General features: G+C 43.4%; 3 protein-coding genes across 4 annotated transcripts; all 3 read right to left on the minus strand.

Annotated features, from left to right (window-relative positions):
* Positions 1 to 1,984: 1,984 nt before the first annotated feature.
* LOC143319607 (volume-regulated anion channel subunit LRRC8C) lies at positions 1,985 to 7,406 on the minus strand. Its single transcript, XM_076728707.1, has 3 exons — positions 7,367 to 7,406; positions 6,516 to 6,674; positions 1,985 to 4,445 (listed from the first exon to the last, which is right to left on the minus strand). Exons 2-3 carry the CDS (start codon positions 6,654 to 6,656, stop codon positions 2,154 to 2,156), a joined length of 2,433 nt encoding a protein of 810 aa, XP_076584822.1. The 5' UTR covers positions 6,657 to 6,674; positions 7,367 to 7,406; the 3' UTR covers positions 1,985 to 2,153.
* A 903-nt stretch (positions 7,407 to 8,309) lies between these two features.
* On the minus strand, positions 8,310 to 20,885 carry keap1b (kelch-like ECH-associated protein 1b). Of its 2 annotated transcripts, none has more exons than XM_076728203.1 (7): positions 20,702 to 20,885; positions 16,196 to 17,449; positions 15,292 to 15,537; positions 13,311 to 13,987; positions 12,069 to 12,274; positions 11,195 to 11,371; positions 8,310 to 10,737 (listed from the first exon to the last, which is right to left on the minus strand). In XM_076728203.1, the coding sequence occupies exons 2-7, from the start codon at positions 16,499 to 16,501 to the stop codon at positions 10,472 to 10,474; spliced, it is 1,878 nt and encodes a 625-aa protein (XP_076584318.1). In that variant the 5' UTR covers positions 16,502 to 17,449; positions 20,702 to 20,885; the 3' UTR covers positions 8,310 to 10,471. The 2 variants fall into 2 exon arrangements, with proteins under 2 accessions (XP_076584318.1, XP_076584317.1); XM_076728202.1 differs by having other exon boundaries at positions 20,810 to 20,876.
* A 3,856-nt stretch (positions 20,886 to 24,741) lies between these two features.
* Positions 24,742 to 26,186, minus strand: s1pr5b (sphingosine-1-phosphate receptor 5b). Its single transcript, XM_076728204.1, has one exon. The coding sequence runs from the start codon at positions 26,104 to 26,106 to the stop codon at positions 24,877 to 24,879; it is 1,230 nt and encodes a 409-aa protein (XP_076584319.1). The 5' UTR covers positions 26,107 to 26,186; the 3' UTR covers positions 24,742 to 24,876.
* Between the last annotated feature and the right edge of the window lie 1,047 nt (positions 26,187 to 27,233).

Consider the following 27,233-nt stretch of genomic DNA (forward strand, 5'->3'; position numbering starts at 1 on the left):
TATTAGAGATGAGAGAATATGAGCAAAGGATGAAACACACATGTCTGACTGAGTGCACACAAGTAGTGACAGTTTCTGGCAGCATGGCGAATCAGTGTAAACCTTCAACACATCAGAACCAAAACATGCTATGCAACCCTACAAACTGTCTATACTTCACCTCCCTTCATCAAGCTGCAGGGAATCACAGCCAGCAGGAACTGCATGCTGACATTTTAGATGTCGGAACAACAGAAACTCACAGGCCAGGAAGAAGCTTCCCAATCTGATTTTCCTACTCAAATGTAAATGCTGCATGCAGGCCTGAGGCCACACCCCACAGGTATGCAGTTGTAGCATTCTCACTCAAGATAGCATACCACCTCTAACTGAAGGTATTGCCCCTAACAACTCAAACAACAATGCTCTTGGAGACATAACATGATGTCATTTCCAGCTGAGACACACTTGACTGCCATCCTCAGAGCTGAAAAGATATGGGTAAAAGACTAACAAAGCATTATGCTATTTGATATTCACTGTCTACTGTGCAGCTGTACAACCATCAGTACCAAAATCTGCTCAAATTCATTGAAATGATAAAATATGAAAGAAAACAGCCTTGGAGGTGTGTGGCAGTGTGGGCAGATCAATGTGTGCTCCAGTATTACTGAGGTATGTCCCAAACTTGTAGCCATGCAGGCCAGGACATGACTGTGCTGCAGTTCTGGCTGGAAAGTGGAAGCCCTAGCTTAGACATAAAAATGTGCTCATGTGTGTCTTGACTCAGTGAGGGAGCGCTGGGGGAAGAAAGAACGAAAGAATTCAGCAAGATAGAAAGTGTGTGTTTGTTTGTATGAGACCCAGCCGAAGAATTTAAAATAAAAATGTATTCAATTTACACTGACTGTAACCTTCATGCTAAAACCAAGCACGGGCAACTGCAATGACCTCCCCTTTAACAACAGAGGCTTTTAACTCATTTATTTCCTTGTTTCAGTGTGTTCAAAAGGCACTCAAAATGTATCTGCACCAGCATATGATGCGCAACATTTGCAAACTAACAAACATTTTTAGGTCATTTCGCAATTTACTACTCAAATTCCACTCGCTTGACAGTGTTGTCTGAAAATCACATCCTGCTTTCTCCATATTTTACTGTAAAAGTTCAATTGCGGTACAGAAATTGTAAACAAATAAACCAGAGAAGCAAAATTTCCACTCTGGGGAAGCCATCACGTTACACATAATGTGGTGAAAGAATGTGTACATGTACAATGTATCACTCATTCCCAACGACATCACTACACTCAATATGTTAATCATCCCCAAGGTATCTTGAAGAAAGTAGTTCTCTCTGTAAATGATTAATTCTTGTACCCTGTGCACACTGAATATCAGTCTGAGGACTTTCATCTGATTCATAACCTCATGTATGATTTCAGCCTGTTCTCCGTTTCACTTGGTACGTAAACAGAGAGATGAATACCTTTTATTGTGCCCCTGAAAGGCTTTCTCTCCCTCCACTTGTTTAGTGTCTGAAAGGGAGCAACATGAGTCACCACAGTGTGGGAAACACTTCTTCATGCTGGCCAAACCTGTCCAACAGGACAGAGAGCAGTTAGAAATCCCTTGACTTGTGCTCTGAATAATCCACAAAATAATCAGCAATCAAAACTTGTTGGTCCAAAGCAATTTGAGGGTCAAGCCTTGTTTCATCTACGCAACATGTCTGGCTGTTATTTCTGTTCACCTTCAAATTACTGAGTGTTCAACACCAGTAAAACCAGCTACCAAAAAATCCAGTTGTTTAAAATAAATGCATTTCCAGGACACCTATAAACTTAGTACAATTTTTATTTAAAAAAGTTATTTTTAAGAAAATGTAAAAAAAATTCAAAAACACGTGCAAGTTGATTTTTCACTCATTGACACAGATTTGAACCCACATTTCATGATGACTGATTTTATAAATAAGTTTTTTTAGTGTTTAGTCATCTTTTTGTGGTCAGTTATGTTTCGCTTGTTGTCCTGTTTTATATGAAAGATCCCACCTGGTTCCATGGGTTCATTCTCCGTCGATACTCAGATTGCTTCATGCAAATCAGACCTCCGTCGACCACCATGCTACACTGTGAAGAGATGAGTCAGTGACAGCACTTTCTTCTAAAACCTCAGCCATTAGTCAACCTGCTTCGTACATCTGACGGCAACAGATCCAGCAGGTTGTCCTCGACCACCAGTCCACTGACAGTGAGCAGGGGACAGTCCCCTATCTCCAGAGGTAGAGACTCCAGACGGTTTCCTTTAATCTCCAGCCGGACCAGCTGTGCCAGGTTGGCCACTCTGGAACTAAGAGAGGGCAGGCAGTTATTTCCAAGAACCAACATCTTGAGCCTTTTACAGGAGAACAGCTCCTCTGGCACTGTCTCTAAAGAGTTGAAAGCAGCAGAGAAGAACTGGAGGCCCTGCAGGATGCCCACCTCAGGAGGAAGAGAGGTGAGCTGGTTGTGGGAGACATCTAGGTGTCTGAGTTTGGTGCAATAAAACAGCCTAGAGGGAAGCTTTCGTAGCTTGTTCCAGCTGACGTCCAGCGTCTCCAGGGAGTGCAGCTTACTGATATGATCGGGAATGTAAGAGATTTTGTTGTGCCACAGTCGGAGGGTCACTAAACGCCGGCAGTGCTGTAAACTCATAATCTCCTCCACAGTGGTAAGTTTGTTTTCCTTCAGGTCCAACTCCTGCAGATTGTTCAGGCTGAAGACAGCACTTGGGATGCGCTCCAACTCGCAGCCCACTAACTCCAGTGAAACTATGTTGGTTAATTTCTTCAAGCTGCTAAAAGCCTGGAGCTTGACACCTTCATTATAGATGCACAACCGCTGCAGTTGCAGTGCAACATCCACTATGCTGGGTGGGATCTTACTAAGGTTGGAGTGGAGAGAGAGTTCTCTCAGGGCTCTAAGCTCTCGAAGGGAGTCCAGAGTGGCACCTCTGGACACCTCATTGGTTAAAGGACCATTCAGCTGTAGCTCCTCCAGGCCATGCAGAGTGTACATCCACATAGGTACCTCTTCTAAACTTTCAAAAGCTAGATGTAGGACCTTTAAATTTGCCTTGAAGTGGTTCAGGGCAGGCAGCTGGAGCTTGGCGGGGCAGTAGATCAGTGATAACTCCTGAAGAGAGTCTAGCTTTGCCACACCAGCTGGGATGGTGACGTTTTTAACTTGCTCCAGTTTGAGTGATTCCAGTTCAGGAATCTCAAAAACTGTGTCAGGGAGCCCCGGCAACATTAACAGGTGCAGCTCCAACCGGTTACTGGTGTTTCTGGCGAGACGGGTTCGCAGCTTTTTGGCTGTCCACTCATAGTTGAGATTGAGCTGATGGAGGTGGCTCTCACTGACCTCAGAGAGAAAGACAGCAAATCTTTTAGAGTAAAGAGCATCATATTGGTCCACAAGGTGCAGCAGGAACGCAAAGTCATTCTTCACATCCGGGATATCATTAATACCTGTCTCCAGTCTGACCTGCTCAAAGGAGTACTCCTTCAGAGGTCTGTGAAACAGCCAGTAGAGGCTGTAGATGCACAGAAGTCCATACACTCCCACAAAGCAGATATAGCAGTAGGCAAGCTTTGAGAAAAGATTGGCTTTGTTGTGGTTACAGCAATAGATATCAAAACCAGTCAGCTCAGGAGGAACATAACAGCGAACCACTATCTCAATGTTTGGTACCAACACTGCGGTGTAGATAATGATTAAAAGGAACTTGAAGACTTTCAGTGATGTTTGTAGCACATACATGAGATACAAGAGGTCTGCTTCCTCGACATGAGTTCTGAACTTCTTCACTTTTTCAAACAGAGCTTTGGCCTGTTCTCCTTCCTTCTTGTCCAAGACGGACAGGGTCGACTGAGGCTCTGGACTTTTCTTCTCTGGATTAGACTTAACAGAAGAGGAGCGAAGAAGTAGACCTGTAGTCTCCTCATCTTCTGCTCGTCGATCTGTGGGCTCCTTTGATATGGTGTTCCTCCTCCAACTCACCAGTTTCTCCTCTCCTCTTTCCTCAGAAACCTCGCTCAGGGCCCTCGTGGTCCAGGGTGAGTCAAAGCACTTCCCGAGGATCGTAACAAAGAGGTCAATTTTAGAAGACGTCCCAGGGAACTTGAACCAGAAGCTGCTCGCTACCATGAAGATCATAGTGTGGATCACAACGAGGTACGGGAAGAACTTTGCATACCAGTGGACAAACCTCTCATAGCAATAGTGGTTGACAAACACATACTGGTGGATGTCCAGATTGTTCTTGCGACCAGACACCTCCCAGATGATGGGGTCCACAGGTTTGACCAGCGTGTGCTGCGACGTCTCATTCTGCCTGTAGGTCCGAATGTGGCTGCAGTCGATCGCTTCAGGAGTTGGGCTGGTGAAGTGGCTGGGCAGGCAAGCAATCTTGTCTTGGGTGAGCTGTGGAAAATAGATGAATGAAAGAATAAATGATGTGTGGAAAGAGGAAGACAAGAAAAATAACAGGAACTTTGCAAAAACCATGACAAGGCGGCTTAATTGTACCATTCAAGTAAAAGCGTATCTGAATGACGACAATAAGATCTCCTTGTATTCGCTATTAAGGGTTGCAATATGGCCCTAAAATAATACACAATATATGACAATATGACAACACGCGGTGTAGAACTTGCCAAAGATTTGGCGATGCTCTGCTAAGCCAACGTAGGTTGTCTGCTTGGTTTAGACCTCACAATAGCTGTTGAGCTCTCCTTGTACACAATTGGGTACTTCTGCTTGAGGTGGTGAAATAAGTCTTTTGTATTGTCTCCTTTTGTTGTTTGTTCTTGCACTTCTTACATATTACCATGGTTTGTTGTACATCTGACCCTCTGCAACCAAAACAATTCCACACTTCCGAAGTCGACTGTGGAGCCGGAAGCAATGTCACTTTCACTTTCAGCTGTGTTTGTTGTTGTTGTATTTAACAGTATGACGTCATTATCTAAAGAAGTTTGAATACTGCCATGATATGATTTCTTTTGCATATTAAAAGTCATACCCATATTATCATGAATAATATGATATGGCATTCCTATTCACTATCTTTAAAAAAAACTTTGTTAAAGAAACAGTTTCTCAATAAATATAAGGAAATGTACAGAAAATCTAGTATCAGTAATGTATCTTTAAAACATTTGACTCTATATTTAAACTGATATACTATCAGGTGACAAGTTAAACTTGATTTGAAAAAAAAAAATTGAAAGGAACAGACTGTAGATGCCCCCATACAGGGCTTGACAGGACTGCTGAGTATGATGTGATATATGAGGACACCAAGTGAGTGAATATCATTTGAAAGAGTGGGTCAGTGGGGGCCTCACCTCACACTTTACTTTGGTTTTTCCATTCATTTGTCACCCATCTGTACCTTGGATCTAAATTGCAGTGCCCATGTTCATTATAATGAAGGAATATGTCACCCAGTGCAGCACTGTGGCTTGTTGATGTGTGTTTAATATTTTTTTACACAACAATGAAAGTCTGTGTCACAGAGGAATAAGATATATCAGGCTTTGGTTGCTTCTTATATGACAAATGTATTGTGTTTTTAGGGGAGTTGCTGACAAGAAAAATGTTCCTTCAAAAGCAGTTTTGTGATATTTTGATAATATTATTATTTATATTGCAATATAAACTTTAAACCTAGATAGAACATTTTAACCATATTGCCCACACTTACTAATCAGACGTGTCAGTTCATTAAGACTATTTAATCTTTCTCTCATACACACTAACTGCCTATTGGTAAAGTCACCTCACTCCAGCCTTACTTCACTGTAGCCTCTGTGCTTTCTATGAGCCAGAGTTAAACCTCTTATCCTGTAGATGATGCGGTGGTTTAGACAAGATACCTCTGGGTCCAATTTACTGGTCTTGTCTAGGATGTTTCCTCTGTGCTGTTTCTGCTGTCAGTGTGTCTGTCTCACTAAAGGTGCAGCCCATCTCTGTTTTTGCTCTTCAGTAAAGCAACACAGACACCTTTCTCACCGTCTACACCGTGTTAATAAAACAAGGAAATAAGTGGTTGAACTTGTAAGCTATCATCACTGATTACATATTAATTCCTTTTCTTTCCTTCTGTGCTATTTTAACATGACACAGAAATGATAATCAGGTGCTGAGAGACACATTAAGCAGCAAGTTAGTGATCTGAATCTGCAGTAAGTGGGTCAGGAGAGACAAGTTACTTCGGTTACACTGTCTGTGTTTCTGCCTGACACGGAGGTCTGATGATACAGGAGTTGCTGTGGCATGTGCCATTAGACAGAGATAGAACAAAACACTACAGTTATTCTGATATTCCACAATAGATACAAATGATGCAGATGTTTTCACCTCATTAGGCAGATTAGGGTACATTAGGTTAGTAATAATTATGTTTCTACATCTGTTTCCACCCATAGGCTAACATTCAAGGATTTAAGAGCTTATGATCACAAAGCGGCTGGTTTGTTGGTGCCTCACCTGTAAGGTGCACCCAAAGACTCCAATCATAAGCATAGCAATGCACAGGTACTCTGAGAAAACATCCCACCACGGTTTGAGGACCCGAAACTTTGAGTTTTGCTCTGAGCCGAGGTTCCTGAATTCACCCACTGGGATCATCCTGGCTGCTGCTCCACACTGATGAAAGAGAAGAGTGACTGTGAACACGGAGGCTAAAATGGGCTTTCAACACAGCGCAGACTCTGGAGAACATCTTGTGAAAGGTTTTAAAGTTATATGACACAAAAGAAGACAGAATATACAGTGCTGTTTGCTTTCCTCATGCAGAGGCTGACTACAAGCTTTAGGTATCTATGGCCTTGAATGAATGGATGAACAGTCCTCTCCTTTCCTGTAGGTGGATTCTAAGTGGATAAACTAGTCTGACAACATCTTAGAAAAACAAATAGTGACTGTGCTTCTGTGAGGGTTGAGGTATTTTTCTGGATAGTAAGTTATAAGGTAAAAAACTAATCTAACCAGCGCCCCGTCCCTATAATAGCACCACTACATCCACATTTAGCAATTATCCTCTCTAATGTATGAACTGTTAAAAGGTGACAATTAATAATAATAAACACTGTAGCAGGCCAAGACGAACTTTTTGTTGATGTTTTTGATTCAAAGCGGCGTTTGAATAACTCATCATCAAGGGTCAGTGACTCCATAATTGCAAAATCGCACAAACCAGAAGTGTCACATGTTCATAAAAAACATTCCATCAACTTTTATCTCTTTTTTAAAGTTTCAGTTTGTCACTGAAGTATCCGCATACACTGCGCAGTAACCAACGAGTCGAATTCAGCTTTAACCAGGTGAGTTTCGCTTACCTGCGCCCGAAGACGATCCACTGGTGTCCGCCGGGACTCAGGAGCCCTTTTTCATCGCCAAAGGCGAGCGCACCGGTGTCAAGTTAACAACACAACACAACACGTCCGGGCAAGTTTTTCAAAATAAACCCATCACCAACAAGCCAATTCAACACTTTTGAGCGCTAACTTTACAAACGATAAACACAGAAGTGTCCTACTGTAGGCTGTGGGGACATCTGTGGTACATTAATAAATATTCAATCACCTAATCTTCTCACAGAATATACCTCAGTGCAACACTGCCAGTTAACTCTTGTACTCTGCTACCTGGGCATCCTGTAATATTACTGATGAGTCACATGGATAATGCTGCCTCCTGAATCAAGGACTCTATGTCTGTAACATTTATTGACTTGTGTAAAATATTTAATGAAAAGCATCCATCTGAAATATATTGAAGGGCACATTTTCCTATTGAGGACAGTTACAGCAAAAGCTCAAACATTTTATCTTTTTTACCGAAAAGACCCTCGCTTTGTTGAGGGCGGCTGTGGTCTATGTTTGACAGGATTGTCTTGATCCACCTGGAAGCCCACATAATCAGGTGTGTTTTCCTCTTGGATAATATAATAATGGTCCATCTCATCCACCTGCCAGGTTTAGCAAGGAAATGAGACACGTTAGCAACAATCATGGGTGGTCGATTAATGGCCACAAGTTTAGACTGACTGGAAGACAAAATAAAAGCCACAGAAAAATGTGACTTGGCCTATAGTGAAACACAAATTGATAATATTGTGTTAAATATGATGGTAACATATGAAACAGTGAACAGGTAAAGTTTTTGTTCTGTATAAAAGACCTTTAGCTCCCTCTGGTGGCCTCTGCTGCCGCTGCTGCTACATGACCAGAATGTCTTGATGGGGACTACAGATCAGAACTAAGAAAACATTACATGACTCCAGGAGTACAATAAACATATATTTTACTTTACAATGTATTATTGTACAGGCTGGAAAAAAATAAAAACCTTAAATATTTTTCCATTCCGACGACTGACGGACTGGAAAAAAAAGTCCCTTTCGAAGTGAAGCAAATTTTTACAAACATTCAAAATGAGCATGAACAGGCATTCCTACTTAGTTACAATGCATGCTAGTTATTCAAAAACACAACACCAGAGTCCAATTCAATACAAAGGTGATGTCAGTTTAGAGGAACGAGAAAACCAAAAGGATCTGAACAAATAAATAAAAAAAGTGAGCTCTGAAATTCTGTACAAGACTTCTTAGAATATCAATGTACAAAACGTCACTTAAAAACCTTTGTAGCTTAAATTGCTGTTACAAATACACTTCTTTAAGCAAGTTTCTGTCATTAGCATACAATATCTGAACACTAATGCACAAACATGGTCTCTTCTGTTTCTGAGGTCTGGTGGAAGTGAAAGCCACAAAGTCAAGGGGAGGTTCTCAACCGGGGTCAGTAATTAGTGTTTTTCCAAAAACACATTCAGTGAGATGTTTGAATGCACGTTTCTAAATGCTACAGTATTCCCTTTCCTCTGAAACCAGCTAAACTTGTGTCTTCATTCTCTTGGCACTCCACATACCGATCACACTGGAGCCTCACAGGAGGCAACATTCAATGTGCCTCCACCTTTTCCAAACATTTCACATTTAATGAGCCTACAAGTGGCTATTAGTAAAAGACACATCTGTTACTATGCCGTTACTGTAAAGTTACGCTTCTCTTATTCCAGCACTTGAATGTGAGACTTTGGGTCTCATGCAAAAAACCAATCATCTGAACAGTTTAAATCTCATGTGTTGATTTAAGAGAATTTGTGGCTGCTGCTTTTCTCTACAGGGGAGAATGAATGAATGCAAAATGAATAGTCTGTACACTGTATTAGTGTGATTCGCATCATGGCATGCCAATTGAGATTTTATGGCCATATTCTGGAAGACAGTTTCTAGAAATCAGCAGTCTGTTGGAAAACACACATCAGGGTCTTCATGCAGGTGAACAGCCTCTGTTGTAAAGCCCAGCAGTGTAAAATTCACTAGCATATAGTCTCATGTCCATCTCCCCGAGTGTGGTGCTCCATTGACTGCAGCGTCTCATTTCAGCCATGGACTACTCTGCTTTTAGAGTCTGACTCCATATCAAACCATTTCTGCCACAGCACAGCTCCATAGTAATCTAATTTTTTTCGACTTCACTAATTATGACTAGAGACATAAATTTGTTATTTGATCATTTGCTAATTTCCAATGTCAGGGCTTTAAGCTCCACAGTGTGAAATTCTTTGTTTTAGTCTTGGGTGATGATTTTCTGAATAAAAGTCGCCGACAAACCGAGTTTTCTGAACGTGACTTGGAACATGCACAAGGTTTTGGATGAGAACGCAGAAACTGCTCTTGCATGAGGCCCACTGTCATTTAAGCTTCATCTTGTGGCTGTCTGGGTTCACTCATCATTTCTGCACACCACGGTGCCTCTCCATCAAAGCACCTCAAAAGACAATATACTGATGACAGTAATGCCCACAGGCATTGTTAATGGCACTTTGAACTCTACTGCCTATGCTGACAAAAGCTACTTTTTGTCTTTTTTTATACAAAATTAGTTACTTTCATTTTTTCTTCTCCCCTCAGATTCAATTTTTGCACAGGCTGCTCTTGAAGTACAAAGAGCCCCTGATGACTCTTTGAGCTAGTAAATGGCCCTTGTTTTGCAGCCCTTTCTCCCATGGCTCAAACCTGGGAGCTGATGACTTCGTATATCAAATCTGAGCACAATTTTCCATCAATGAATGAATCAAATTTCAGGTCTAGAAAACCTGACTGTAGGATCTGGGGTCATACTCGATTTGGATAGTTCAATGCAGATACTCAGATGAGTAGCAACACTGCACTTTCAAAATATAGTGTCACTGGTACTGTTTTTATTTCATTCATATCAAGTATGACGTCTAGAATCAGTGACGCAGCGCGTGGTGTTTCAGCTTGCCTGTCTCTAATCAGATGTGAGGGTCTTTATTTCGATTTGGGAAGACAGAATGGAGTTCCGGGTGCTTGTCTGTGTATGTGCGTGTGTGACAGGGTCTAGCGATGAGCCTCATGTGCCTTTGCCGAAGGGCCCACCGTGTCGCTGATTGTGGTGACAGCCAAAGCCAGAGCTGGCTGACTGATAGGCCGGTGACGCAGCGCCATTCTCCCTCTCAGACTTCTGACACTGTGGCAGTTCTTTCTGGCATGGCTCCATGGTAACGGCCACACCCACGCCGCTCCGCCCTGACGTCATGTGTGTCACCTCCGCCCAGGTGTCCTTCTCTGGGTCATAGCATTCCACACTGTCCAGGAAGGTGTTGCCATCGTAGCCTCCTGAAAACATAACATTTTGTTCTATGAATATAGTTTTGTCAAAAACAGGTGCCTTCATTACCCAAACTCAAACACCAGCAGTTGGGTTGGAGATTCTAATGTGCTAAGCTAGTAGCACTAATGTAGCCTTGAGCTGCTAGCCTAAAGCAGAGATGAGGAGCAAGCTACAGAAGTCTGGTAAGCTCACTTCTTTCTAACTTCACACCCTGAGACATTATTCATTTTTAAAGATATAGCCCCAAAATGCTGACTAATTGCATGAAGGTAACATACTGACATTAGTTAACTGGCCAATGTGGTCAATCTATAAGACTAAAATGTGACTGCAGCACAGACAAAGCAATCACGTTCCAGTGGCCATGATCGTAAATGAAATAAGATGGAGTGCAATTTCTAAATTACTTTGGTTTGGTGCTTTTCCTGTCAATAGGCAGTTTCCAGTTACACTACTACTCACCCATTACATAGATGCGTCCATGTAACGCCGTGACTCCCAGAGCACTGCGTCGGTGCCTCATGGAGGCAGCAAAGCTCCATGTATCGGTCTCCACATCATAACGCTCCACTGTGTTCAGCTGGTTGGTGCCATCGTAGCCGCCCATCACAAAGATGTGATTCCCCAGTGAGCACACACCTAAAAAGGCTCAACGGTTAGCTTATGTAAGTGTTAGGTTACTTCACCTAGATATTAGGTAGATACATGCCATCACCAGCATTATCAGATCATGGTACGACCATGCTGCATCCTTACTGGCTCACTGGGTATCAAAAGGTGGTGGTGAACGACACAGCATTTTTTGATACTCGCTAGTATCGAAGCAATTCAGTCGGTACCATAAATGCATTGAACTTTGGTACCCAGTCGTGATATAACTATACTGATCATAGACATGCTGACACATGCTGACAAACAGTTGTATGTAAATATCATAACACCAACTCATACATAACTGACACGTGAAGACTCTGTTGGCACTACACCTGCATACACACTACAGATAATGCTTCTATGATCAAGGCAGGATTTTTTTTCAGTAGAATGGCTAATATGTTTCATAATTGTGACTCAGTAAGAGATGAATTTTGCTTGGTATTGCGGGCTTCGTATGATCAATACAACTGTTTTTCTTCCTGGCTGAAACTTATTGGACAGCTTTGTACAAAGTTTCAAGTGACTAAGTTTTCCAGGTGGAGTCAAACCAGTGACAGAAGACAAACCTTCATGTATCTTTTAAAAACACAAATGGAAACTTGCATGGCCAATTGGGAGTTGTTAACTTTCCAAGCTGACAAGGTTTTCATTAGAAAGCAGCTTTCTCCCCCGTTCTTACCTGCTCCAGAGCGCACAGTGTTCATGGGGGCCATGGTCTTCCACTCATCCCTCTCAGGGTTGTAGCACTCGCAGGAGCTGAGCCGATTGGCCCCGTCGAACCCGCCCACTGCGTAAAGCAGCCGGTTGATGACCGCAACACCCACGCCGATACGCCGTGTCAACATGGGGGCGACCAGCTGCCACTGGTCCCTTTCTGGATCATACCTGCAGAGCAGGAAACATGCATGTCGATTTGTTTTATTGTTATTTCTAAGAATTCCTGTCAGCCCAGTGTGGGCTGCAGACAGATGCGTCTGTGATTCTACTTCAGTAGAGTCATTGCACTCAGGCAGGTTAAGCATGTTCCTTTTTCACAGTAATCGTGATGTGCCTGGTTAAAAAATGTCTCTGTCTGAGCCATGAGGACCAAAGCCAGAGTTTGGGTAAATCTTCAACCGTGACTTACGTCAACGTACATAATTCACTGTATTACAGACAATCTGTCAGGTTAAAGACTGTGTGAGGTGAGGTCCCTGCCTGGGATTGAGACATGCCTACACAGCAGAACACATACATTCAACACTTGGTGCTTGATGTCCTCCAACCTTTCATGGCTAACACAAGGCTTTCTTTTGCATATGACAGCTAAAGGATTTTTTCAGCAAACAACTTTGTTATGTTAGTTGTAGCCATGACAAAACTTTCTTTGGAGTTTTATACCCCCCCCCCCCCACACACAAATTTTCCAGTGAATTAAAGCTTCCTCATTGAAGCTTTTTGGGAACTAAAAATGTGTTACGGGAAGAAGAACAAAACCAGTTCATTTCCAGGAAGTTACCTGATTCCTGCTCTCAGGGCATTCATTGACTACAATAAACATACCAGAGCATGAGCTGGACTTTAGTCACACATTATATTGCTTATTTCTTACTGAACCAATACACTAAGCCAAACCACAGCAACACAGACATAATGATGGTCAAATAAATCTGAATTCAATGGGCTCTTAAAACAGCCTGGCTGAAATAAAAGCACACCTGCAGCACACTGACAGTAGTTGAACCTGATGCTAGTTAAATGATAAGGCTGGTGTTGTATATTTCTATTACTGTCAACAATAAAAAAGGCTGTAGCTATACTGACTATACTTGTTGGCAGAATAAATTCAGCATTGGCTTCGGGCTCTTCAGGGGAATTATTCAAGAAAACAAAGAATATAGTACAGCCCAAGCCTATTCCATTAAAAGCTCCATTCTCTTACCTTTCAACACTATTGTGATGAATGCACCCGTGAGACCCACCAACTGCATATATCATTCCATCGATGACACCAACTCCGATTCGGTTCCTGGGCACGCTCATTGGTGCACACGGCAGCCAGCAGTTGTTCATGGGATTGTAGCAGTCCAATGCGTTTGAGTCCATGTTGCCATCAGGCGCGTTGTTTCTTCCACCAACAGCGTAGAAAAGTCCGCTGATCACACAGGCTGCGAGGCCGCTGCGGGGTACCTGCAGGTCAGCCAGCCTCAGCCAGGCTCCCGTACAGGGATTATACGCCTCCAGGTAGCTGAGAGACTGACGGAAATAACCCCCAGCTGTATAGATGAGCTGCGGCACCTTGGGTGTTCGGCAAGAGATGACTTTGGTGGGTTTGTGGAGGGTGAGGTCCTGGAAGATCTGGGCCAGGTAGTCTTTACACTGGGGGTCCCAGTCCAGAGACTGGAGCTGGGCCTGCAGGAAGTTGGGGGTGAGGGAATGGCAGCGGACAGCCTGCAGTAAGGCCTGGACGTACGGCCGCCGGTTCTCCCGGTCGTAGCGAACCCAGGCCACACACGCCTGGAAGACTTCAGACTCACAGCGCACATTGAGCTCATCGCGGCTGATGAGGGTGACCAGCTGGCAGTGGGACAAGTTGAAGAACTCCTCCTGGGTCGCCACCTGGGGACAAGAGTAAGGCCGAAAACTTTTTATAATACGAGCGCTGAGCTCGGACCGGTTCAATATAGAGAAGGAATCCAAAGAAAAGCAAACTCAAGTGTCTATTAGTTGTGAAAAAGTGGGACATTTTTGCTTAGAAAAGTTGTGGCATTATGCAAGAAAGAAAGTGAGTGTTTTGTGTGAAACAGTCACGTCAAATGTCAAGATTATTTCGGAGACAATACAGCAACAAGATAAGGCGTACTTAGTCTAGCAAACAGACTGAATACCCAGGAAATCTGGCTTCCTGCCGTGAGAGGTGTAGCACATTTGAAACCAAACTGACCAAACTGACAATTAAAAAAAGGGAAATGGAACTCACTTGATTTCTTTTTGTAAAAGAAAACGCACAAAATATGTGAAAGACTGAACCACTGACAGATTTCCATCTGTAACATCTGTGAGCTGCCTAACTTGCCTCTGGCTCATCTAACTTATCGGCTTATCAGGGATCAAAATTGTGTACCGCTTCCTTTCTTTTGTGTTGCATTGTACTGCTATCTTTTGCAGTTAGGTACTGTACGCTCCAACCACAGACAAACCCTTATCCTGACTCATAGCTTGCATTCTTGACATTATATTTGCATGTCTGAAGTGCAGACGTGAACCAGCAGAAACCACGGTGGAACAAGTGAAACAGCATTTGCTGGCACCATGAAGCCCTTCACCTGGTACAAAAATGACTATAAACAGGAAAGCTCTGGCTCTTTTTGCAGTTATGAGCTGTGCAGATGCATCTATAACACATCTATGTTTTATAAGTAAAGATATGATCACTTTATATCACTTTTAAATGACATGAGCATTACTTAAACTGCATAAGCTTTTGAAAAGAGCACGTAACTGCCCTCAAATTAAGTAAACCCAATAATTGACTGGACTCTCACAGTAAGGAAAAGCCACTAAATGGTGTCATTAAAAATCAGAAACAACTCACTTGCAGCAAAGTAACAGTTAAACAGCACCTGGTAAAGCTCCACTGATGCAACCACTGTTCATAACAACAGGCAGGTTTACAGCACAGAGTTTATGGAGCATCCTGGTTAACTAATGGTTCAGACACATACCACAAACCCACCATGTCCCCCAGCTGGGGACCTCTCTTGCAAATCAAGCCTCTCTCTCCGACCACTTTTCTTTCCATTTCCTTTTTCCTACACTGACAACTATCAAATATGGCAAAATCTAATCTTAAAACAAAGAAAAAATGTCTGATAACAAAGAAAACAGTGGAGGTTTAATCAGAAATTCTGCTCCAGCTTTACCTGGCTGAAGTTCATGTAGATGTATTCGCGGGCCTTCTGGTGCAGCTCTGTGCAGCCAATCTGCTCAGCAAAGTTGGCGATGCCGATGGCGTTGCTTGGGTCGAGCTGCTGGACGAGGAAATCGCAGCAGGCCTTGACCACGCTGTCGATCTGGTACATGACAGCGCCGTTCATCACATGAATCACACACTTCTCCCCTACGGAGATGCTGGCCGTGTAGGCAAACTCTATCAGTCGGTCCATAACCTGAATGAGTGAGGAAGAAAATATAAAGGAAAGGGTGAGGTAGAGAAGAGGGAGGGAAAAGAAGAATTTGGTGCTATTTATTTGTGTGTCTATTCATTTCTAACTGGGACAGACAGATTGGCATCTCGCAAGATAACAAGAGGCTGATCTGTGTGTATCTGCACACGCTTAGCAAACATCCAGGGTAAGGAAAAGAGGTCAAACTAAGCAGACTCTATTCACTGTGTATACTTCAACACACTTCAACTGCTCAGAGTGACACATGCGATAATTTTTTCTCATAGATGTAAAATGTATTCATATATTTACACTGAGGTATAATCAATAACAAACCTTGATCGCACACAAACCCACTGTGATAATTCAAATGTTTTTAGGACGTCGCCAATAAAACCCACTTCTGTCGCTGCCATGGCAAGACGCCGAAGCCTTGACCTTAAGCAGTGGTTTATGCGAGAACAGATGCTCTCAGAAAAAGTCTTGTTTCTAATCTAATGTCAGGCAAGTAGAAATGCATCATTATTCTAATGTCTTAAAATAAATAGACATGTCCAATCATCTTTATTGTGATGACACGCTGGGTCATGTCTCGTGCTCTGTGAGTGTCTCAAATCAAACAAAGCAAACATTCGTGAGGAAAAGATGACATGTGACTCACCCTGGGATGGATCCCCTCGATGGGCACCAACTCCATACCACACTCCTTCAGGCCGTTGGTGAACATGGCCCTGAACACCGGGGACGAGGAGGCCAACACCACCTTGTGAGCCACGAAGTCCACCGCCTCCAGGTCTTTGTAGCGCACACGCAGCGTGACGTCGCACAGCTGGCGCTCCAGACGCAGCTCGTTCATGATGGCGAAGGCGGCTGCCGTGTGGCTCTCTAGTGTGTAGCTGAAGACGCGGTGGCCGTTGCGCGTGGACGGAGTCACCAGCGCTTTGCATTCTGTCAGGCACTCTGTCATTTCCTACCCGTTCTCCTCCTCCTTACTCGCTTTCTCAAGAACTGTGAGCAGTGTTGTGGGGCATCCTCGCACCAGGCGCTGGCATGGGTAAAATAAAAGCAGAGTTTGAAGAGTAACTTGCCGGTCGGCTTAGCAGAGAGATGCAGGCTCCCCTGGGTTTTGTTTGTGTGGAGAAGCTCTCGTTTAAGTCTGATTTATGACGACGTGAGGATTTCCTTGCTCCGTTCAATGCTTGAGTCCAGCCATACCGCTCATTATGGCATTACTAGAGACTTCTATATGAGCTGCCAGTCATGGCTGGTTGCACTTTTACATCTTGCAGTTCCAACATAATCAAAATATCTTGAGTTTGGGATTCCGCTGACTTTGTCGCAGGGTTAACTTTGAAGAACAGAAAGCTTTTAAGACAGGACAAACCGAAGAAGCGAAAGACTCTCAGAAATCTTAGTTCAACTGTTTGTGTTGTCAACAGAAGTATCAGGGGACCTTCAGAGGCAGTCAATCAGGCCTGACAAAGAAAACTGTCTCTTCTCTGAGGGATCCCTCTGAGGTTTTCTAAACTAACCTAAATGCTTGTGAGATTCACCGCTGACACGGGTCAGTCATGCATACTGATTACTCTACAGAGGAAAAGTCAGATTTACTGCTTCAATTTCAAGAGGTAATAATTAAAGCTCCTTTCAGAGGGCTACACGAGTGCTGGGAGCTGCAGAGTCAGACAGACGAGGCAGTCGAAGGCTTGTTGACTCTGAAAGGGGGGGTGGGGGGGAGGGGGGGACCAGGGTCGAGCGCCAAAAGTGTCATAAGTGTAACCTGAAGCCCTTGGGAATGGGGGGCTGGTGGGGTGGTTCGGTGGCTTTCTCCGAAGACGCCTTCCTCGAGGTTGCCTGGCTCAGGAATTTGTTTGTGCGGCTGTGTTTACTCGGAAGCTGTTGGCTCAGCTGACAACTGGGGGAAAAAAGAGGGAGAGAGACAGTGAACACATATACACAGTGGACACATACTTCACTGAGCAGGGCTGCTAATTATGCTTATTTCGATTAATCTGCCAGTGAATTTTTTAGTTAGCAATTAATCATTTTGTCTAAAAAATGCCATAAAATTGTGAGAAATGCTAATCACAGTTTGTCAGAGCTCAAAGTGACATCTTCAAATTGTCTAACCAGCAGTCCAAAGCCCAAAGACTCTTCATGTACCATCACAAATGACAAGAAAAGCAGCAAATCCTTACATTTAAGAAGCGGGACCCAGCAAATGTTTGACCCTTTTGCTTGAAAATGACAGAAACGATTCACCGATTATAAAAACAGTTGATTAACTTTCTTCCTTAATTAATGGACTGATCATTGCAGCTCTATGACTAAGTGACTGGAAGTATTTATAACACACAGTTTATAACTCCTGCTGACAGATACATTGTCTTATGTAACAAGTGACTCAGTACCAGTCACTTATCAACCTACACAGCAGAAGTTCAGCTGTGCAAAGAGACTCCGTCATCATGCCTTTGGCACCCACGGGGACTCTTCCTGGTGCCGTTCAGTGGGGTCAAGACTTTGTCCTTGTCATGATGAGTATCATCACAGCTTTCATCTTTGGTTATAAGTGTCTCTGATAAGAAGATTCAATCTCACCTTCCCCAGCATGTGACAAGAAGCTAAACAAACATGTTACCTGCACACCTGAAGATAAGACTGAATTTAAAAGTGCTGCACCACTAAAGACACTTCCAATATTTGCAAAAATGGACAAATAAGAAAACATGTGAATACAAGTGAGAGCGCAAGGAACGGTGAGGGAGTCGTTCCCATTTTGGAGGACGATGGAGTAACTTAAATGAGGCTTGAATTCACCTGGCCAGTATGACTGAGTGTTTTTACTCTGTCCTGTGACCAGTCCAGCTGAGGCCTGGAACAGAGGGGGGCGGTTTGTGCAACGGCCAACAACATCCAAGCTCACTCTTACTGATTCTTCCTCACAACACAGCGAACATGTGCGCGCACAAGCATGAAGCAATTTAAGGTCTAAAAATCTTTCAGTGAGAATCAAAGACAACTTTCGTTTCGAAGATTTAAGAAACCCACGCAATCGACGATAAAACAAGCAGGGGGTAGCCACGCAGACTGGTTTTGGGATTGAATAAGCGGGCTCTGGTCCACACCGGCTCTGTTGCACACCATTAAAATGACCTCCAGGGATGCTGCAAGAAAATAATGCCTCTCTTTTCTGCCAGTCGAACGTCTTCTCTTCAGAATATGAACTGCTTGTAACAGCGGCGTACAGTACCAAGAGCAGTCAGCAGTCACTAATTAGCGACAGAAGAGTCAGAGTTACTCAGCAACAATTTGAGTTCAGACTTACATAACAAAGCACACACACAGACACGCGCACGCAGCAATCATTACCTGAGGTGATGATAGGAGGACACAGTGCACAGGCCAGGTTATGAGACCTTGATGCTTCTAATTACGCAACTAGGCTATTATGTCCTCTTTAATCAGTTAAGGCGAAGCTAACAACATATTTATCACGTCTGGGTGCTTTTCTTTATCAACAGATGGTGACACACGAGTCGTAAGGTCAGACCGTCAGCAGTGAATCCCACTGTAACATGAAACACACCACGATTCCCATTTACTGCTGTGCTTTTCTCCCTCCAGCTTTCTGGGTGAAATAGTTTCACTGGAGAACATATTGCTCAACTGGCTCGCAGACAGAAAGTGCTCGCTGACAAACAGGCTCCCTGAGTCTACATCTGGGCCTGCTCCATGTCTCTGAGCGCTCCTGCGCTCCGTGTGTACAGCAGCAGCAGTTCCAGGTTTGACATTAACTGCTGATGCTCTGCAGAGACAAGAGCAGGTGTCCCCTCTTTTAGCTTGAATATAGCCCCATTAGAAATTTAATGATTTGGTGATTTAGCGACCAGCAGAAAATTTGTTTACATGACTTTGCAAGCAAAATCTGCTGGTTTCAGGGCGGCAAATGTGATAGCGCGCTACCTTTCTTTGTCTTTTTTTTGAAGATTTGGATGTTGTTTTTTGGACAAAATAAGATAGCTGAAAGCATCGTCACCCTAAGTTCTGCTGCGACAAACCACAGTTTTCATGGTTGATTTATCTGCAGATTAGTTTCCTCTATCAGTCGAAAAATGTCCATCACAATTTCCTAAACTCCAGGGTGACATCTTCAGTTGTCTTCTCCTGTCTGATCAACAGCCCAAAACCCCAGTACAACTTACAATTCTATGCAATGATATAGAAAAGAGAAAAGCAGCAAATCTTCACAACTGCTTAGCTGTATAGGAAAAAGACAGTATTTTGCATTTTCACTCCAAACATGACTGGATATAGTTGCCAGTTCTTTTCCTTTTGTCAATCAACTCGCTGTTTTAAGATGAACGAAGAGAAATTGATCAGCAGATGATGAATAATTCTCCATTACAAATCCAAACTTAAGACAGATGGAATGAGTTCAGTAGCAACATCAGTGGGGTCTCAGTGTTCAGGGATACTGAACCACTCATCAGTATTCGGGCACTTTCTGTAACATCTCCAAGGACCCCTGGTAGATCCCTGCACCCCACCACGGCTCAGGCCTGCTGTCCTTCAATGCCATCCAGCAGGGATTGCACAACAACTTGTGCCATTCACACTTTCAAAGTTGATAAGGCGAAGTTTAAATGAGCGTCACGAACAAACACGGCTGCGTAACGTGCTCCATGGGCATGTTGGCTGAGGAGCTTTCCTCGGTGACTCATCCTGAACTCTTCACCGAGCAAACAGTGGAACTGGCTGTACCAAAACATGACCCAGAAGTGAAACCAGTCCTTACATAAAACCAAATGGAGTTAGATTTCCCCGCAATCTCCTCAACACTGAACAGCTTTGACACAAAGCGTCGCTTCCCCGCCGGTGCGATCACGAACGTCCATCGTTTCTGCGCTAGTTTTGATCAAAATACTCCACCGCGCTGACATACAGCGAAAATACGGCAGGTGAAGCAGAAACGACGAAAACCCTGTTTGGTTACAGACGAAAGTGAACTCAGCACAGCCATGACAAACAACCGAAGACACCATGTATTACAAGTGAAACGATTCGGACACAGAGCTGACAGCAAAACAGGCTCCTAATAATAGACAGCAGCGTAACGGTTGTGAGCCGACCCGAGCACAAAGATGCTAACAAAGCGGCAACTTACCGTGTCCATTTTCCTTCAGCTAGCCCCTTCCTCCCTCTCCAATCGACCCACGTTACAGTTCGTATTAATCCCAGCTAATAACGCATATATGTAATAAAAGAAACTCACGTAGTCTAGTTCAATTCCTCCATCGCGGGTCTGCCGAGCTGTACGCCACATAGGAAGGAGGGAGGGGGGGGGAGCTGTAACTCACCGTGACTAAGCATTGTACCGGCCTCCTCTCGCTTTCACAATAAGAGCCCGCCGCCACAGCGCCCGACCCGCCTCCATCGACGAGCAATGGCGGTGACATACACAGCTTTTATTTCGAAAGAGTCCTCTCAGTGAAAGAAAAGCGAGGCCAATTGATGGCAAGGTGCCAAAAACTGTGGCTTTAATGTCAATCAAATGTGTGATAAAGAATACAAATAGCGCCTACATGATAAACTTGTCTCCATGTGTTCGCTGCACTTCTTATTTGAAAGGGATATCCTGTTTTGGTTAGTTTAAGTGAACCTTGGTATAAGTAAAACATAGAGGAAAATTCGTAAAGCAAATTCAGAAACATTGCTTAAAGCAGCGTGGCTACATTTTAAAATTCCAGCTGGAAATTGCTGAAATTCTATTAACTCGAAACGAAACAGTAATAGTGCTCGAGAGACATGGCTTTAATGTCCCCTGATTGCCCCATAACCCTAATTGTTTCCTCATATCTATGTGTAACTCACCTTGCTTATGCAGCTTCCTTCTCAAGGTAAAAAAAAAAAAAAAAAAAAAAAATCCATGTTAGCGAATACCCCTACGGCGCATAGCAGCTTTGGGGAACTAAGCTTGCTCCAGGCAGGTGCTGACACACCACTAAGTTTTCCTCCCCTCTTGGAAAATACGTAATTCAGGTCAGTACAGTATACGGCATGCTGTCTTCTGGCCATCAACCACAAGGTGGCACTAAATCCCACTGTGATTGCAGGCGCAAAGACCCACATCGAGTTACTACCTCAAAATATATTCCATGTTGTCAAATTAGTTTTGATCGTTTGGAAATGAGCTGCCAGGAATTACATATTTGGAAAATATTAAAGATTTGTTGAGCCCCATGGCTAGAATTCAGAGCTGATTGAACTGCATATTTCATGCTGAGATTGAATATGTGCTCCCTCAGGGTCACTGAAGTGCATGACAAAGCATCAGCAGTCATGAAAAGCCCTTGATATGATTTGACAAGCCTTGAATGCAGCTTTCATCAATAATTCCACAGCTGAGCGATGACTCTGCTCCTCACTATGTGCACAGTTCCAGTCAGAGGACTTAGGCAAGGTTAGCCTTGGGGCACCAAATGGACACTCACTCGAGCGTCATTGTTGTCAGTCTGCTTCTCATGCAGCTGATATTAAAGCTGCACCCACAGACTGCACCAGGATCCATTTTATAATTTACTTTCAGATGCTTGACCATGTCTTCTGTTTATCAGCTACACATGTTACTACTGTGAATTCTCCCAGCGCTCTGCTGGAGTAAGGAACAGAACATCTGTAATACAAGCCTGCGGGTGGGACTGTCCTTGGTGATCATGACATATGACTTATGACTTCTACCTGTCTACTTTGTTATATGATTTCAGCAGCAGAAAGGAAGCTGGGGGGCAGGAAAGATTCCCTGACTTGCTGACCTTTGTCAGCAGGCACAGTGCTGATGGATACAGGAAACATCTGGAGGAACACCTGCACCCATACAAATCATATCAAAGGTATCCCATTGCCATGTGGTACCTTTTATTGCTGCTAAGCATGTATTTGGGTCACTGAGGGTTAAATCAAAAATGAAACAACTACATAGTTTGTCAGGCTGCCTGTTTGCCACCACCAGACTTTGCTCTGCTGTACGTGAAGCTATTCAATGTGTGTTGCTTTGCACCAGTTTCAAAAGTGTCGAAGGTGTCAAAAGTTAGTCTATGTCTTTAAATAGGTTACTACACATACCTTTCCTGCACAAGCTAAAATTACTTGCCCAGTCATACCACACCACACTCACACTTCACTCCCCACTTCTTTAGAGTCAGAGGATTTTGTAATACTAATAATGTTTTAGAGCTGAACGAGGTCCAACAAGCAGCAACAATTACTCCAGCACTTGTGGTTTCCAAATAATTAATCAGCTCAAGTCTTCATTGCAAATTTGTCAACCTTGGAATTTGTTGCATTCACTAATCACTCTACAGAGCTTAAATGTACGAGCCAAAACACCAAATAAAACCACACAATATTTCCCTTTAACTACGCCCCGCAGTTGAACAATAACGCCTCTTTCATTCCTGGGTTATGTTGGGAAATAGACAAACTGTAGTTGAAGTAACAGTCTGTTGAGTTTGTCCTGACGACAGAATGTACAGCTTCCAGGGAACATTAAAGCCAGCTGCATATGATCTTTCTCTGTTTCGGCCATGCCAAGTGTGAACAGCAGGTCACAGTGAGGTGATGGCCAATCGTACCCACAGGTTGACAGAATAAGGAAAAAGAAAAATTGAGAGTGCAATGTTTGAAATAAAAGGTGCATTGTGTGGTGCTGGAGGCGTCCTCAGACATGCAGAACATAGAAGAACACTGTATCTAGGCCAATGTCATTACCAGATGTGAGACAAGGGGACTGACTTCCTGTGGTGTTTCTTCATGAGCTGTTCTTCCACACACACAACCTCAGGCACGTTTAGTGTATATGAATGCATGTTCCAGTGCACACACAGTGAAAATAAACCCCAAACTCTCTAGAATTATTTAAGAAAACATTTTATTTCTTTTATGAAAAGAAAGATACGCCTTTTCTTGATATGAAATAGATATAATTTACACTACAGATGATATGAAAAGTAATCAGGAATACAAAAAGTTCACTACATGAATTACAGTACAAAAAAAGCACATTGCCTCGTTCATCAATTAAGGCCCAAAAGAAGACTGCACTAAAAAAAACATCTGTATAAAAAGACTGGTGTCAACCTCATTTTATAATAAGAAAAAAATTCAGTACCTTATACTCTTACCAGAAATATTCTGTTATCGTGATGGATAGTGAAGGGACGTACTGGAATAATTGCACCGATTCTGCATGATTTAGCTTACAAGTGCAGGCACATTCTTGTCCCTAAAAATCCTCATGCATCTGCATGATGATTAATACACCCACAACTTTATTAGCAAGCTGACATTTAAATCTTTGAAGAAATAACTTACTGGGCCTATGCTTTCAAGTAGTGCAAACTATCAGCATGTCATGATGGAAAGATTTGAATCACATTATATGATGACATCTCATTGCAGTTTTTTCCTGTAGCAGTTTTCCTACAGATGCCAGACTGACATTTAAAAAAACTGACGCAAAACCCAAAACCTTTCCACTCGGCATCAGATAGGTTAACCATCTGTCTTTTCAAAACAATGGGGGATTTCAATGCTGTGCTTGCAGCCCACATCTATGCCTCAGCATTCTTCACTGAGCTGTGTTTGTAAGAGCAGCTGAAAGTGGGTGCCACCTCTTTCTTTCCTAGTATGTTTTTGTCTCCCTGTGCATCTCCCTGCGCCACGTACGCACATATATGCAGGAGTGCTCTACACTGTTTTATCTGAACAAATCTAGCACACCGTGGGGTTCTCGAACCAGCGAAATCCTGGTGTCTGCAGATACACACTGCATATATTAGAAGAGTTTAAGGCTCTTCAGTAACAAATCCAGCCACGATTAACACAACAGGTCTGGGAGAGAAAGTTACATTTTTTCAGTCACAAGAGTCTTTGACTTTACACGAATCTCCTTCCAGACTTCAACACAAACTACAGACCCACAGGAAAATGGAATCCAAGGCTGCTCCATTCATTCATTGTGATATATCAGTGCAAATTAGTTGGTGAGACTCATCACTAGCAAGTCTGCTTGTTCACATTTGAGTGGCATCCTTGTGGCATTTTGTTTTGTAGCCATCTCACAATGAAGTTCTTTCATGTGGTTATATTGCTATAACTGCACCACATCTTCTTTGTCAAGGTGAGACAGTCTAAATTTGAGTCTCTTGTGCCTCCATGATATTTCATTCACCTTCTGTTTCTGGCTATGCTCCAAATGTGAGAATACCACAACTGCTCCTTGTCTATAGATGATGTGCTACATGTCCTCTGTTCAGTGGAAAACCCATTCAGTATTAATCTTTATGACTTGAAGAGTTTGGGGTAAAGGGCCTTGATGGGAGATGGGGTGGTGATAACGTTCCCAGAGGAAATGGTCGTCTCCGCTCCCCCCTCTAGCTTCTGGGATGCCACCTCAGTTTTACTGAAACTGCACTCCAGGAATGGCATCCCAATCTTCTTCACCTGGCCATCTCTGGTCATCAGACACGGCCGACAGAGAAGCCTCAGAATAGCTCTCCTCATGTCCTTACTGGTCAGAGTGTAGATGATGGGGTTAAGGAGTGAGTTGACCATCGCTACTCCCAGGAAGTAATCAGCCTTGTAGAGTAGGCCACAACTGCGGGTGGGACAGAAAAAATCCAAGAGGAGGAGCAGGAAGAGGGGCAGCCAACAGGCGATGAAGACACCCAGCACAATGGTGACTGTCTTGAGCAGGGCAATGTACTTCTGCGACTTCCTAGCTAAGCCCTTCCTCATGCTGCCTGACAGGCCCAGCCGCTGGCGCTGCGTGTTGGTTCGGACAATGCGAAAAACTCTGGCGTAAAGGACCACAATGGCCAGGAGCACTGCACTGAACACAGATACACAGAAGAGAATGTAGCTCTTGGCATACAGCGGGAGGACTGTTGAGCACTGGTCCAGTCTGTGGATGCAATTCCATCCCAAAATTGGTAGGACCCCCAAAAACACTGCGAGGGCCCAACTTGCACCAATCAGTGCCAACATCCGTCCCCGCTTTGCCCCATGATATGGCCTCATAGTCACCATAGTAACATGCCGTTCAATTGCAATGGCCAGCAGACTAATTACCGAGGCAGCCAGAGTGATGAAGACCCCTCCTTCCCTGAGGAACCATAGCAATGGCGTCAGTTTCAAAGTGTTAGGCCCGGACATGATGATGTTGGCCATATATGTAATCCCAGCCAGCAGATCAGACAGAGTCAGATTACCAAGCAGGTAATACATAGGCAGGTGGAACTTCTTGTTCCTCCAAATGGCAATGAGAACTACAGCGTTCTCCAGGACGATGAGGAGACACACCACCAGGAACGCAATGCCCTCAGGTTTAAGCCCCTCACGGTAGCGGTCTTTCTGCAGCTTGCCGGTGTAGTTGTAATGCTCCACAAGGACAGAGTTATCCTGGTACTCCCAGAAGAATTGCAAGTAGCCATGAGGTGGGGGGGTAGGGGAGGTGGGGAATGTGGGCGTAGAGCGGAGAGTCCCTGCATGAGCAAAACTTGAAGCCTCCATGCTTTATGTTGCTTTTCTTCTATTCTGCCTGCAGTCAGTGGCTATAAAGTCATTTTTCTTGACATGCTTTTGGCAGTAGGAGCTGTGAAGAATTTGTCCAAGTACAAAAAGATACACAAAGAAATGTCTGAGGTCCTTCAAAAAATGGAGGGACTACATGAAACTGCAGATGCAGCGTAATCCACCAGAATCCCAAGATGTTTTCTTTTTGTCCAGAAGACGGTGCTCTTGAGCTCTGTTTGCCCTGCAGGGTCCAGACACTGCAGACAGAAAAGAGGAAAACGGAAAAAATGATGGAAAGAATGGATGAAGAGCTACTGACAGCTGAAGCCATAACTCACTTCAGAACATCATATTAAATTAATGTAGTGGTGGAAAGTAACTAATACATTTACTTATGTGCTGAACTTAAGCGCAATTTTGAGCTTCTTAAATTTCTGTGACTTTACACTTCACAGCCTACCCAGCAAATAGACTACATAAAGTGGTTAAACTACCTTTACCAGCTTCAGCATTAAAGTGATGAAAAATGATATATATTACTCTGAAATATGCCATTCTGCATAACAAGTACTTTTACTTTCTGTACTTTAATTGTATTTTGATGCTAAACCTTTTTTCTTCTACTTAAGTGAATGCATGCCTTTCACTTGTAACAGAGTATTTCTATCGCTTCTTTTACTTAAGTACAAGAAAGTACAATTCTTCGACTCTGAATTAAAGTAAGTGACACATGCATGCATTCTGAAAGAGTTTAGGATGAAGTTATGTGAGGCTGACATTTAGTCACATTAAATGCAATGAGTCAAACTTCATAAACCAAAATTCCACTGAAAAGCGAAGTGTAGGCTGGTGGGGCGAATATTCAAACTGAAAATCTGAAGCATACTGTGGTAGATAAGTTCAATGCATCAATGCTTTCCTTTGAGTGTAAGTTGTGATAATGAAACTTAAATTACAGTCACGACCTCGAGACTTGAGGTGAAAATGAATGAATGTGATACCGAGGGCTGAAAGGACAGACGGACCATTTTACTGTCAAACAAACATTTAGTCTTTCCAACTGTGTTTAAAGTGTGTGTCAGTCATCGTGAGGTTGTTAGACAAGAACCATCACAACATGTGCA

Source organism: Chaetodon auriga, chromosome 4, assembly GCF_051107435.1.
Source record: "Chaetodon auriga isolate fChaAug3 chromosome 4, fChaAug3.hap1, whole genome shotgun sequence".
Taxonomy (NCBI): Eukaryota; Metazoa; Chordata; class Actinopteri; order Chaetodontiformes; family Chaetodontidae; genus Chaetodon; species Chaetodon auriga.